General features: G+C 38.6%; 1 protein-coding gene across 14 annotated transcripts in view; it reads left to right on the top strand.

Moving 5' to 3' along the window:
• The window catches only part of LOC126331098 (gamma-tubulin complex component 3-like), a 271,857-nt gene that overhangs the window by 64,166 nt on the left and 194,320 nt on the right, over positions 1–13,371 (top strand). For 12 of the 14 annotated variants that reach the window (XR_007563253.1, XR_007563254.1, XM_049996444.1 and 9 more), the window contains exons 4-5: positions 460–559; positions 9,780–9,896. Coding sequence is in view for 12 of the 14 variants with exons in the window: in XM_049996444.1 (XP_049852401.1) it covers positions 460–559; positions 9,780–9,896 (217 nt within the window). In the remaining 2 variants the exon portion in view is untranslated. The remainder of the gene's footprint in view (positions 1–459; positions 560–9,779; positions 9,897–13,371) is intronic. The other 2 variants (XM_049996452.1, XM_049996451.1) reach the window with 1 other exon arrangement.

Raw genomic sequence — 13,371 nt, 5'->3', positions numbered from 1 at the left:
TCTCTTCAGATCCAGAATGTATATTATCCTGTTGCTAATATAATAAATTTCTGTCTTTCTCAGACATGTTCCTGGTGATTATGTTTTGGCATTTGGAGAGCGTTATTTTTAAATTGGTAAAAATGAATGCACCCTTCAGTTTTTCAGAAAAACGTGTAGAGTAAAATAGTGTCATAGAGAATATAGCAAGTATTACAAATAACAATTATTTTTGTTTTAAAATTAGTGGTGTAGTTATGGTAGTTATGTGTGGATGAAATTAAACTCTTACATATACTGTTGCTCTTATAATATATTGTGATGAAATAATATTTAAAAGACTAAAAAACTAAGGCAAATTTCTGTCTCTGTCCAACATGTTGAGTGGTTTGTGTTTTAGTATTTCGATAACAAATGCTTTAATTTTTAATTATAGTTTGTTTGCATACTGTATAAAATTTATGTACTTTTGATCTGCAGGCTTCACGAACACCATTTGCATCAGCATTGCAAAGACACCCAGACATGTTTGACACTGTGTCATCTCTTCCATCCAATTTTGCTTCTAACACTTTATCAGGTAGGCTCTAATGCTTGTAAATTGTTGATTATCTCTCAGTTATGCCTGGTATGCAATTTAATAAACTACAGTCCTTTTAATATGAGAATTCTGTGCTATTTAATGTGAAGTCCAGTTTGTCTCGTGGAGAGAAGGTTGTTAATCTTTAAGTTAATAACTATGCCATTTTTCATTAGTTTAAAATTCTGACTTGCATATATTGCATTTGTGTTCTGTTATGTTGTCTTGTTACTGAATCCCATAAGTTGTGTGCCAGAATGCTGTTTATTTTCCCAAGATCATAAAAAAATTATTTTTAGCTATTCTTTTTTTCTTTTTAAAGTCCTGTATAGGTTTACATTCAGTAAAAGGTTCATAAATTCCCTTCCCCATTTAGTTTTCCTGTCTTCTCCATATAATGAACTTTAAATTGAACAGCTAAAGATTCTTGCTATATTTTCCTGTCAGTTCCTTTATTGCTCATTACAGTTCAGCAGTATGCTTATAATCTCTTTCTATAATGTAATGAAGAAATACGCTTAATGTTTAATTGACCTTTTTTTTCTCTTTCATTTGCAAATCACTGGCATTCGTGATATGTTTTGATCCTGTTTTACACAGATATTTCCTGTCCAATGGTTTTTTCTTTGTATTACTTCAACTGCACCATTAAAAAAATAATTCAAGCCACAAGATTGTTTTTGTTTTCATCATTGTCTTAGCTTTCACTGTCAGGGTTATATTTCGAATTTTGATTCTCCCACAGTCTTCAAAATTGACTGAAATATTCCAGGAGTTAACTCAAAATCCAAGAACTATATGTTGCTGTTTGGATACATTCATTTTCGTTCAACCTGATTAATAAAGAAATGCAACATCATCTCTGTGGAGAGCAGGATGTGATGAGAGAAGCAACAAGCAGAGGATTGGATAAGTAGAACATTTCAGTGTAATAGATTAGCCCATTAGTAGGCCTTTAGGAAAGGGAGAGCCACCTGTGAGAACTGTTGCTGGGTACAAGTTGACATGCAATGACTTCAGTTTTCTGTGATGACATGATCTTTGCTCGGAGAGTCAGCATCTTTAACAGCCAGTAACCTGTTGCAGAGAATGACTTTGGCACTTCCTTAACCATTTGGTTGACTGGGATTCTTCCTTCAAGCATCGGTACACCAGAATTAAACAGGTGGGAACTTGCTCTACAGTATGTGTTTGGTTGCTGTTGGCCATCTGACCTCAGTTTACATTCATCACTTTTATTGTGTACCTTTGTTTCACACCTTTCACTGTCCCCTCTCGTTTCTCCCTCACCTCTTTCATTTCTGCCATATCTTTCCTAACTTTTCATATGTATTTATTCTTCATTTTTTGTTTCACTTTTTGGATGCTTTAGTAAATATTTTGTTTATTTAGTCAGGATGGCACATTACGTTTCAGCAAGTCATTACCATCGACATATGTGGTATGAATATTCACAGAATGTTTCACACAAAGCTATAGAAAATAAATTGTTATATATGAAAAACACAAGTTTATTTAAAGATACGGTTCACTGATAATTTGTTAAACTGAAAATGAAGCTTGTTAGTATAGCCTTAAAATGTGGTATCACAACAATGAGTGGGGAGGAAGGAGGTTAGCTAACATTCAGTGGCAAGTAGTGCATGATTAAATTTTCGTCTTATCTGCCAGTTAGAATAATAAAATTTAAAGGAATGATTTAGTGAAAAAATGGATTACCATTAACAAAAAAATAGTAGTGGTACATGTATAAAAAGTTTAGTATTAACCATTTAGAAAAATTATCTTGTCTTGTTTTCTAATGACACTGTGGAATAGGAAAAATACAGTAATGTAGTAAGGAAAGTTCTGACAGAATATATGTGGCTTCGGAGTAACGGAGAGTACCCACCAAGTAGCAGAAACATTGAGTTGTCGAGAGGTGCGTCACACAAAAAGGAAATGTGTCCGGATGGCGAAACTGCCTAGTAAGCAGCAGATCCCAAGTTCAAATCCCAGTCCGGAACACATTTTCAATCGTCACCACTGATTCCTCATAATGCAGTGGCATCAATTGTTCCTTTCCCTTTCCTTTTCTCCCCTCCCCCTTACACACACACACACACACACACACACACACACACACACACACACACTGGTTGATTCCTCATAGTGCAGTGGCGTCAGTTGTTCCTTCCCTTTTCTCCCCTCCCCCTTACACACACACACACACACACACACACACACACACACACACACACACACACTGGTGTCGAACTTGAGTCTGCTGCTTCCTAGGCAGTTGCATTAACCTATGCCTACCTGCATTCTCATCCGGAACCACTTATCAGCAGTATCTTTCCATGTCCTCCATGCTTGTTACTGTGAGATTCCTGCAGGAGGTGAAATGTAATTGTGCATCTGCACTGAAAGGGGTGGATTCATTGTGAATGTGTGGTGTCTGTTCTTTTAGACATGTCTGGAAGAACGGACACTACACATTCATACAACACTAATTCTGCCACTGGACACAGGGCCAGGCTTGCAGTTTGGCAGATAGGATTGACGAGGAAGTTGTCGGGTGGTTTGGGTTGAGGGAGAAAGAGGTGAGAAGTAGGAGAAGGGGTTGGGGAGGTTAGCAAGTGGCTCGCAGGGGGGCAGTAGGTGTGCAGGATAGGAATGGGGGAGGGGAAGAGGTGATGGATGTATGGGTTAGCCATGTGATACATGGGCACCAGATCCTTTAAAGATGACTGAAGATGATGATTGGGAGCAGTGAGAGACCAGAGTAAGGGGAAACTGTTGGGTAGATCATATGGAGACTGTGGGTTATCAGAATCTGAGGTCATGAGGCTTATGGGAGTAAAGGATGTGTTTTGGCAAGGATAATTCCCATCTGCTTGGCTCAGGAAATCTGGTGTAGGAGGGAAGGAGCCAGGTAGCATGAGTTGTGAAGCAGCCATTGAACTCTTATTATCTTGTGCTCAACTTTGCTCTTCGCTACAGTTTGGTGGTGACCATTCATTCTGGTGGACAGCTTGTTGGTAATGCCTATTGCCAAAATTGAAACTCTTGTTTCTGGATTAACAATCCAGCCACCACCTCCATAAATTTTAAAACTTGTTGGCATCCAACTCCTGTCATGGATCATCATCTATCCTCCCCCCTCAGCCTCTGATAACCCACTGCCCTCTCACCTCAGCCAATCAGTTTCCATTCCCTTTTTTCTGTCGCCCTCTCCCAATCCACACCTCCATGTCATCTTAAATCATTTGGTGCACCTCATTGGCTCCAGTATCTGTGTGCCACATGTCTAACTAGCCCGTGCATGTGCCACCTGTCCCTCCCACAGCCATAGCCTGCACATAAACTGCTCCCTCCCACAGTCCTAGCCTGCACATAAACTGCTCCCTCCCACAGTCCTAGCTTGCACATCAACTGCTTCCTCTGAGCAGCTAGCTCCGTGCCCCCAATCCACCTCATACTTCCTGATTCTCTCTCCCTCTACCCACATGATACAAACTTCACTCTAGTCCATCTGCTGAACTGCAAGCCTTGCGGTGTCTCTTGTGTGGGCACAATGTAGGTGTAGGTGTGTGTGTCTGTGTGTGTGTGTGTGTGTGTGTGTGTGTGTCTGTGTGTCTGTGTGTGTGTGTGTGTGTGTCTGTGTCTGTGTCTGTGTGTGTGTGTGTGTGTGTGTGTGTGTGTGTGTGTGTGTGTGTGTGTGTGTGTGTCATCTCAGTGATATGACTGGCTTAATGGTTCCTGTCAGGAAGGTCACAATCATAGTAATTGATAGGAAGTCATAAAGGGAAACAGAGGTGATAGTAGTCCGCTAGGAAGTGTTACAGGCCATCTGCTGTTCCTAACTAGTATAAATGATTTAGGAGACAGTACGAACAGTCTTTGTAGATTGTTTACAGATAATGATAATGTCATTTACTGAGGCAAATAGCACAGTGGTTAGCACATTGAGCTTCCATTTGGGAAGACAGCAGTTCTAATGCCCTTCTGGCCACCCTGATGTAAGTTTTCTGTGATTTCCAAAAATCAGTCCAGGTAAATAATGGGGTGTTTCCTGTGAAAATGCATGGCCGGTTTCCTTTCCTGTCCTTCCTAAATCCGAGCTTGTGCTCAGTCATTGTCAACGGGATGTTAAACATTAATCTTGAGTCCTTCATTTGATGCCCTCATACACCAGATAGTAAAGTCGTTAAAAGATCAAGATATCTGTGTGGTGAAAAAAGTGGCAAATGACCCCAAACAATAAAGAAAGAGAGATCTGCCATGTGTTTACTAAAAAAAGTCCTTTAAATTTCAGTTGCATGATGAATAACATGAAGTTAAATGTTGTTGACTCTGCTATATTCCTAGGGATTATAATTACAGACAACAAACAACTTATATTGTAACTGTCATGTAGAAAACGCTGTGAGGATGATGAACCAAAGACTGCATTTTATTGGCAGAACTTTTAATAGATGCAGCAAATCTACTAAAGAGACTGCTGTGCAGTATAGGATTCTTGCCAGATAAGATTGAGGACATCTAAAAATTTCAAAGAAAGGCACGTCCTTATGTATTATCATGAAATAGAAGAGAGTGTGTCATGGATGTGATATGCGAATTTTGGTTCCTGTCATTAAAACAGACATTTTTCACTACAATGAGATGTTTTCACGAATTTTAAGTCGCCAACATTCTATTCCAAATGGGAAAAAATATTCGGTTGACTCCCACCTACGAACCTGGGGAGAAATGGCCATTGTAATAATATGAGAAATCGGAGCTCACATGGAAAGATTTAGGTATTAGTTTTTCCCATTTACAATTCAAGAATGAAAGTTAAGAAATAGCCTGAAAGTGGTTTGATGAAATATTTGCAAAGATGGTAAGTGTGAATTCCAGAGTAGTCATGTAGATGTAGAGGTAGATGTTCTCCGGCAGAAGACGTCTTCTTACTGTTGCTGTAGGACCAAATCTTGTCTGTAGTGGAACAGGACACCAGCCCAGCTGAATGTTACTCCTGGCTCTGTTGTTCCCTCCCTTTTTCCCCATTTGATAAACTTACCCCCCCCCCAATATATACGGAACTATTTTCTGTAATTGTGGATGGGACTCTTAATGAATGTTCACATTAAATGCCCCCCCTCCCCGACACAAAAATGTTAACCATCCGGAAGGGAAGGATAAACAAAATGGATCTTGCAGTTTACAAAATCAGGTCCCATTTACAGAGAAGATGGTTGGCCACAGACGTACCTCATCACACACACAGTTTATAGGGTTAAATGCCATGTGTTAATGAACATTGTCCTGTTGAAGATGGCACCACAATATTGTCACACAAGAGGCAACACATGAGGATGCAGGATATCCACGATGTACTCTGTTCCCTCAATCACTATCAACTGAGTCCCGAAGTTATACCCAATGGCTCTTTACGCCAGGAGCAACATCGCTATGTTTTTCCAAAACATTGGAAGAATGGGACCTCATCCCAGTTCGCCACTATACTTGCCATTGGTGGTCATTTGGGGTAGTGCAGCACTGTTATTCAGTGCTGAATGCAAAGCGATGCCATTCACCAGCTGTCCATTATTTCTGCTTAAAACACCGCTTCAAACACAACAATCGGTGGTGTGCTAGTGGCGCCCTGGAACATGGCAAGGTAATTCCCTAGTCCAGCTGTTACTAATATCTGATCAGTGGTGTAGGATGATGTAGAATGTTGCAGAGATTTCGTTACTTGTTATCATATGGCAGGTGCAGATGTGAAGAGGTTAGTGTGTGCTTGGTACACAATACAGCGATTCTTCCTTGTAGTGGCCAGATGTGGTGGACCTGAACCTTGAAGATGAGTATGCCCGTCCTGTCTTTCCTGTGAAATTCAACATTGGTTCACTGCCCCGCAAAGCTGTACATTGTACTATTCGACCAGTCGGCCAAAATTGAGGCATACCATGAGGCCCCTTTCAAAACTGTCAGGGGCAGATAATCTTGTTTAAAATGAGTATGGGACAGCTTCGTGTCCTTCATAGTGCTCACTCAACATCTGATGCTGTTGATGCTCTTGACCCAACCAAGCCTTGTAACAACAGTAAACATGAACAATACTTTTGCACTCCGGTGGCCATTCCACCTGTTATTCAGAACAGTAGCTCTGTTATCATTTATGTACCCACAAATGGTGTGTGCATGTAAAACATTACTTTGACATCCGATCATATCTTGTGGGTGCCTCACAGGTTGTGTCAAATAGAGTATGTTAATGACACTGACTTGCTGAAAATAGAAATGTGAATTTTATTGATATTAGTGAAAAATAAAAAAGAATTACACTAAAGACAAAATGGATCATACAATTTAGATGTGTTAGTCCTTACATTTACCTACTTCATCTGTACCTGTAGTGTTTTTTCCAACATTGGCTCTTTCTCCTCCATCAATTTCATCTTCTATATTGTGTATTCGTTTTTACTGTGTTTTATCTGTGCTTCCACTTTTAGTATACCATTGCTCCAATTTATATTTTCCCATCTTCATTCCTAATCATTTCTAACTTGACAGGTTTTCAAATCTCGGCTATTGTTAACTTTTAACATTAATTGTTATTTTGTATGGTGCTGTCCTGCTGTGTTCCTCCAAACCTTTCGTGCAAATTTCTGTGACTATACGTGAATAGTTTCATTTCCTCCAACCCTTTCCTCTTGTCAAATTTTATCAACTATTAGAGCTTTGTGTAAACTTCTTTCTTTTCTTGTTTCTTTTTTTTTCGTGTGTGTATCTGTATTGGCCTATTAATTAATGGTTTTATTCAGGTTTTTAGGCTCTTTGTTAAAAATGCATGAACAGGTATGAACATTTTAATAGGAATCATTGCCAAATTAGATGTGGCATTTAGTACAAGTAAGTATCTCTGATATTATTTGAGTGATTGGCACTGTTAACCTTTTATTTCATATTTGATGGTTAATAAGTCGCATAATTTTTAATGCATGGAAAGTATTCAGTACATAAACTTCTCCAAAAAAGTTTTGCACCACTTTTCTTTCAGCAAACTTGTGTGGGCATAGAACCAAGGGGAGCATGGAATGCTGTAATGAACCTTAAGAAACTGTGGTCAGGTATCACAGGCCTTTGTTTTGTTGGTAGCTGTCTCCTGGAGGAAGTTGTTCACAAGAAAGGCTCTATCTCCTTTTTAATTATTGTCTTAAGAAAGATGAACTCTTTGCTGAAAATTTTACTGTAGAACTGACCAGTAAATCGAAGGATCTTGTACTCCACTGACCTGTAAGTACATTTGGTGGCAGTGAGCAGCTTCTGACATTCATAATAAAAAGGATTGGAATATAAATGGTAATTACACCCATGTATAGTACAAGCTCTTCTGGGCAGTATGGTGGAGAGAGAGAGAGAGAGAGAGAGAGAGAGAGAGAGAGAGAGAGAAGGGGAGTCAACTTATTTGTGCTGTACTCTATTCTGAAAACGGTACAGCCATGAGTGAACAAAAGGTTCCTTTGCTTGCTGTGCAATGTTTTATGATAATGTTTTTGACCCATGAAGGTGTTAAATCCTTGGACATTTTGCTTTGTTTGATGGCTCGATTTGTGGATGCTGCACTGTTTATTTGGGTCAGACAATTTAAGGTTGGTTGAGAAAGTGTAGAAAATGAAGGTCACGTTTGTTGCTCGTGGTCAAGTCTAAAAATAGCATAATCTGTGCTGTTCGAGAGGTTATTGAAGGTGCTCGCTAGTGCACTGTTGAAGAAATGGCAACAGAAGCGGGTATCAGCATCAGTGAGTAGCTTGGCTTTAAAAAAATTAATGCACAATGGGTTCAGAAGTTGTAAATGGAACAGTAGAGGCAGGTCAGGTTGGAGATATGTGAGACACTTCTGAATCAATTTTTGCAAGAAGGGGAGACTTTTTCAAGGCACTTCGTCACATATGGAGAGACATGGATCCAGCATTACACTCCAGAATCCAAAAAGATGATTAAGGAGTTGCGAAGAAAGAATAAAGCCTACCCTGTGAAGGCGAAAACCCACCTCTTAACAGGAAAAGTTCTTGCAACTATGTTTTTTGACTGCAGAGGAGTGTAACTGATTAACTATCTTCACAAATGACACATGGTGAACGCAGCTTAGTGCTGCTAGTTGTTAACTTCAGAAAATGCCTCCTACTGAAGCAAAGATGAGAAATTGCATCAGAGATATCAGTCCTCTCCGTGACAATGCTACGCCTCACACTGTGAGTTTGACAAGGGACAAATTGGAGGACCAGCACTGTGAGACCCTCAACCACCATCCCTATAGTCTATATTTGTTCTCCACCCGACTATTTTTTGCTCATATCCTTGAAAAATCACTTGAAAGGTGACGATTTTAAAACAATGAAGACATTGATGAACATGTGTGACTGGCCCCTGAGACATGTACACTTTTCATGACAGTCATCAAGCATCACATAAATTCTGCACTTGTTGGTCTAGAGAACCTGATGCCATTGACTTGATTCCATTTTTGGTGTTTGCTTGCTTTTTTTCAACTTATGTATGCGTAATACACAATGTGGATAGATTGTTTCTGATGTTGTTTGATAATTGATGCCTCAAGTCTAAATTGATTGTGTGGGATGGTTGTGTACTCTCTGTGTCATCACAACCTTCTTAGTTGCTTCCAAAAACAGCAGCATGCAGTTCTGTTCCATTCTCCGAAGAGTGCTTATGGGTCACGGTTTGTAAATAGTGGTCATCATCTAGTGTTACTGGCATGGTTGACCATTTCGAGACAGAATTTCAATGTTTTGTGTCTCACAATAGCAGTTGAATATTAGACTGATTTATCATCTTGCATTCCAGTTTGGTAGCCAGTTTCTGGTGCTGACAATCTGCTTTACTGTAGAGTGACAACGCATACATGGCACAATCTTGAAATAATGCTTTGAGGCCTTTGATAGAATGTACAGTGTGCAAAAGCCGTATTGTCATGTTCAGGAGTAGAGACGCAGATCACGCCTGTAAACTGCACTGAGAATGCATTCTTTTTTTTGTGTGGCCTAGATAGTAATTTCTCATGGTTTTAAAAAAAATTTAGAAAAATGTTCTCAAATGAAAAGTTAAACAGGTCTTGAGAGTGGTGCAAAACTTTTTTCCCAATGGTATTCCTTTTGTTTGTTGTATGTGAAATTTCTGTAAATGTTTTGCTTACTAAGTGCACTAAACAAATGTTATTCCATAGATGCTTACCATTCATCCAGAGCCATTTCATATGCTCATGACTTGCCACAAGGAACCATTGCTCACCTAAATGGGTGTCCAGTAGTAATGCCTGTACCACCACCGTCCAGAAACCCCTGTAAGTATATTTGCTCATAAGCAGTGTTGGGTCCTTAAGTCTCCTAATGGTTATATATTGATTGCTTAAGACTGAATTAATCTTCCAAACCTTATCATATCATCCTTCCTTTACAGGCAGACAAACAAATCTGATAATGAAACATAGTGGGGAGATTTAAAACTGTTAATGCATACTATTTGAAGGTTAGAAACTCTACAGCTATGATGAGTGCAGTCTCTCTCTCTCTCTCTCTCTCTCTCTCTCTCTCTCTCTCTCTCTCTCTCTCTCTATCTTTTTTTCCCCCCCTTCCAAATTGTCAAAATGTAGTAACTTCATTCTTCACAAAATTACGTGTATTAAATCTCTCCAAATAACATTTGACTGCAAAAATCCAAGGCTATAGGAACTTAAGATGTCACGGTGGAAGCTCTTTTCTCAGTGCCGTATATTCCCCCCTGATCATAATTGTATGCAGTGAAAAAGTACTTGTTGCATATAGAAGAAGTGTTCACACACAGTTACTGAATGATGACAAACAAATAAGCTGCGGATTATTCATATCAGATTATCGCTGTTATACTCAAGTATCATCTTTATAGTCTTCAGGGCAACCTCTGATTGTGAAAATTGGCAAATACTGTGGAGTCCAATTAGAGCAGAACGTATGTGTGGAAGGTATGTCCACGTTCTGATTTTCCTTATTTTATTGTGATGGTCATTCATCCCTACCTGGGGGAGGCAGCAAATATTTTACCATTCAGAGGAGGAAGCTGCACATTTTAGAAAAGATTTCGGTCATTTGCCTATGAACTGACAGCTCCATTAGAACAGGTTACTCTGTAGGTATGACTTATGATCAGTAAATGAGAATATTGCTAGAAACTGCTCATTTTGAAATAAACAGTGATCGGCAGACAGAAAATAAGCCTACTTCCAGTCTATTTCAGTCATTGATAAAAGCAACCGTTGGATTGTTACAAGTATTTGCTAAACCCTTCTAAGACAGATAGTAGTACCATGCATAAACAACTAAAAGACCTCTCATTTGTTCTCCTAATCGCAACACATATTTTGCCTAAGCAACCCCTGAACTAAAATCCCAGTCAGACATGTTAACTATGTAGTCATAGCCGACTGTCTGTTCAAATATATTAATAAGTCTGTCGCACAGTAGTAACACATTTTAAGAAATGATCATCAACAATTTATAATATACACAAGAATAACATTGTTTACCCTCTGTTTTTGTTTGCCGTAAGAACATTTCAGATCTTGATAAGTTCCTCAATACATCCTAAAGTTGGATAAGGGCCTTTCCACATGAAGTGTCCTAGGGCTTCCAGTTCAACCATCTTCACTTTTGATGAATTTTGTACATGATGTACCTTAGGCACCTACATGAACTTATGCACAGTTTCACGCTCACCCATAACTTGGTTGAGATGCTAGAGCCACTTCTGTGAAGACCACTTTTACCAAGACCAAAAAGTCGTGAAGAAATATTCAAGTATGGCATTCCATTGTTCCTAATGTAAAAGAGCTAGACTCTTGCTTCTGGGTATAGTGGTACAACTTTTTGTGCTCTACACACAAATGATAGAAGCAGAGTTCAGAAAGCAATGCATTTGGCATAATCTCAGTTCAAAGTGGGCAACAAATCGTGTCACGAGCAATGCGTCCCATACTTTAACGAGGCATAAGTAGTGGAGAAAGAGCGCTATGGACCTGGTCTTTTTCCAATTACTGTCTGTCTGAGTGTTTAGTGTATCACAAATTTCGGTCTGGCTTGTATGTTTATTTACTGTGCTAGTACTCTGTAAATTTGCTAAAAAATGTGACTGTATCAAAATATACCTGTGTTCAAAGTCATGTGTCTCAAGATGGACTCCTACCATATTACATTCATTAACACCGTTCAATAGAGCACATTTCATTCTACTGAAAAACTTGTTTTCATTTTGGTGTCACTTTGGGTAAGGCAAAAAAATTACGGCTTCATTTTGAAGTGTTGTTGATTATGTCTGCAGTGTTTAAATATTCATTTTGGTATTTATTTGGAGATTTTAAACCTGTTAGTGACAGATTCCTTGCTAAATTTAACCATTTAACTGTACTAGAGACTGCTACATAATTTTTGTGAACTAATTGCTTATTAATTTTATTTCTTTTCTTTATTTAGGACTCAACAATTTGATTTTAGTGCCTGAAGCATATCAAGTTGTTGCTAAAATGGAAAAACAAGATAAAGTTAATGTATTTCAAAATATTAATGAGAAAAATTATCTTTAACTTGGAAATGAAGGATTGCATGCTTCATCGCTGTGAAGTATATTCAGGAACAGAAGCTCTAATGAAATATTTGGAAAGCGCTTTTGCAGATATTGATCCCGAGGATACAATTCAGGTCAAACAGTGGACTAATACTGACAGAGATGCACTTCAAACTAAAGAAATGAAAGTTGACGAATTCATAGAACTATTAATTACAAAACTTCTGGTCATTTCTACTCACCACTAGATTGCAAAGCATTAGAGCAAGCAATTGCAGTTCACTAAAGAAGGTCTCAAGCCAGGAGAGTTGATTATATTAATGGATGTTGCTGAAAATTACCCCTTTATTGTCTCAAACGCAGTTCAAGGATTCCATTGGGAAAATAGTCGAGCTATAATACATCCATTTGTCATTTATTACAAAGACAATGAAGACCTAAAAAGTGTCAGCTACTGCATAATCAATGATAGCCTTCGTTCGACATGACACAGTTGCACTGCACGTGTTTTAAACATACTTCATCAAATCCCTAAAGTGCATTTTTAAAGAAATTAAGCATATTCATTATTTTAGTGTCAGTTCTGCTGCACAGTACAAAAATTTTAAGAGCTTCCTAAATCTTTGCCATCATAAAAAAGATTTTGGCGTTACTGCATAACGGAATTTTTTCAGAACGAGCTATGGGAAATCACCATGTGACAGAATTGGGGCACAATTAAGTTTTTAACAGCAAGGGCTATCCCTCAGCGTCCATATGACAACCAAATCTTAACACCAAATTATAAAAAAAGAGGCATGGCACTGAATTTATCTATATTACAAAAGAAATTATTGAAGAAGCAAAATTGATCCAGAAAAATGTTTTGAGGATGGATACTCTGTTTAGTACAAGAAACCATCACCATTTTGTGCCAATTGATGAAAAGTGACTTTAGATTCATAGAGTATCAAATGATACAATGTCCTTTATAGCAAATGTTAACCTATATGCTAAAGCTGCTACTAAACATGTTGCCATTACTGAACTACAGCCTGGCCAGTATGTCACATGCGTTTGTGATGGAAAATGGTGGATAGGAAATATCTGTGAACATTCATGTGAAGAAAAAAACACCTTGATTAATTTCATGCACCCTCATGGAGCTGCTCAATCATTTCACTGGCCAGCTAAAAGATACATATGCTGGATTCCACAACAACAGATAATTGTAGTCATTCCAG

Source organism: Schistocerca gregaria, chromosome 2, assembly GCF_023897955.1.
Source record: "Schistocerca gregaria isolate iqSchGreg1 chromosome 2, iqSchGreg1.2, whole genome shotgun sequence".
In the NCBI taxonomy this organism is placed as follows: domain Eukaryota; kingdom Metazoa; phylum Arthropoda; class Insecta; order Orthoptera; family Acrididae; genus Schistocerca; species Schistocerca gregaria.
Note: the sequence above shows the minus strand (reverse complement) of the source record. Positions and strands in the feature narration are given on the sequence as shown.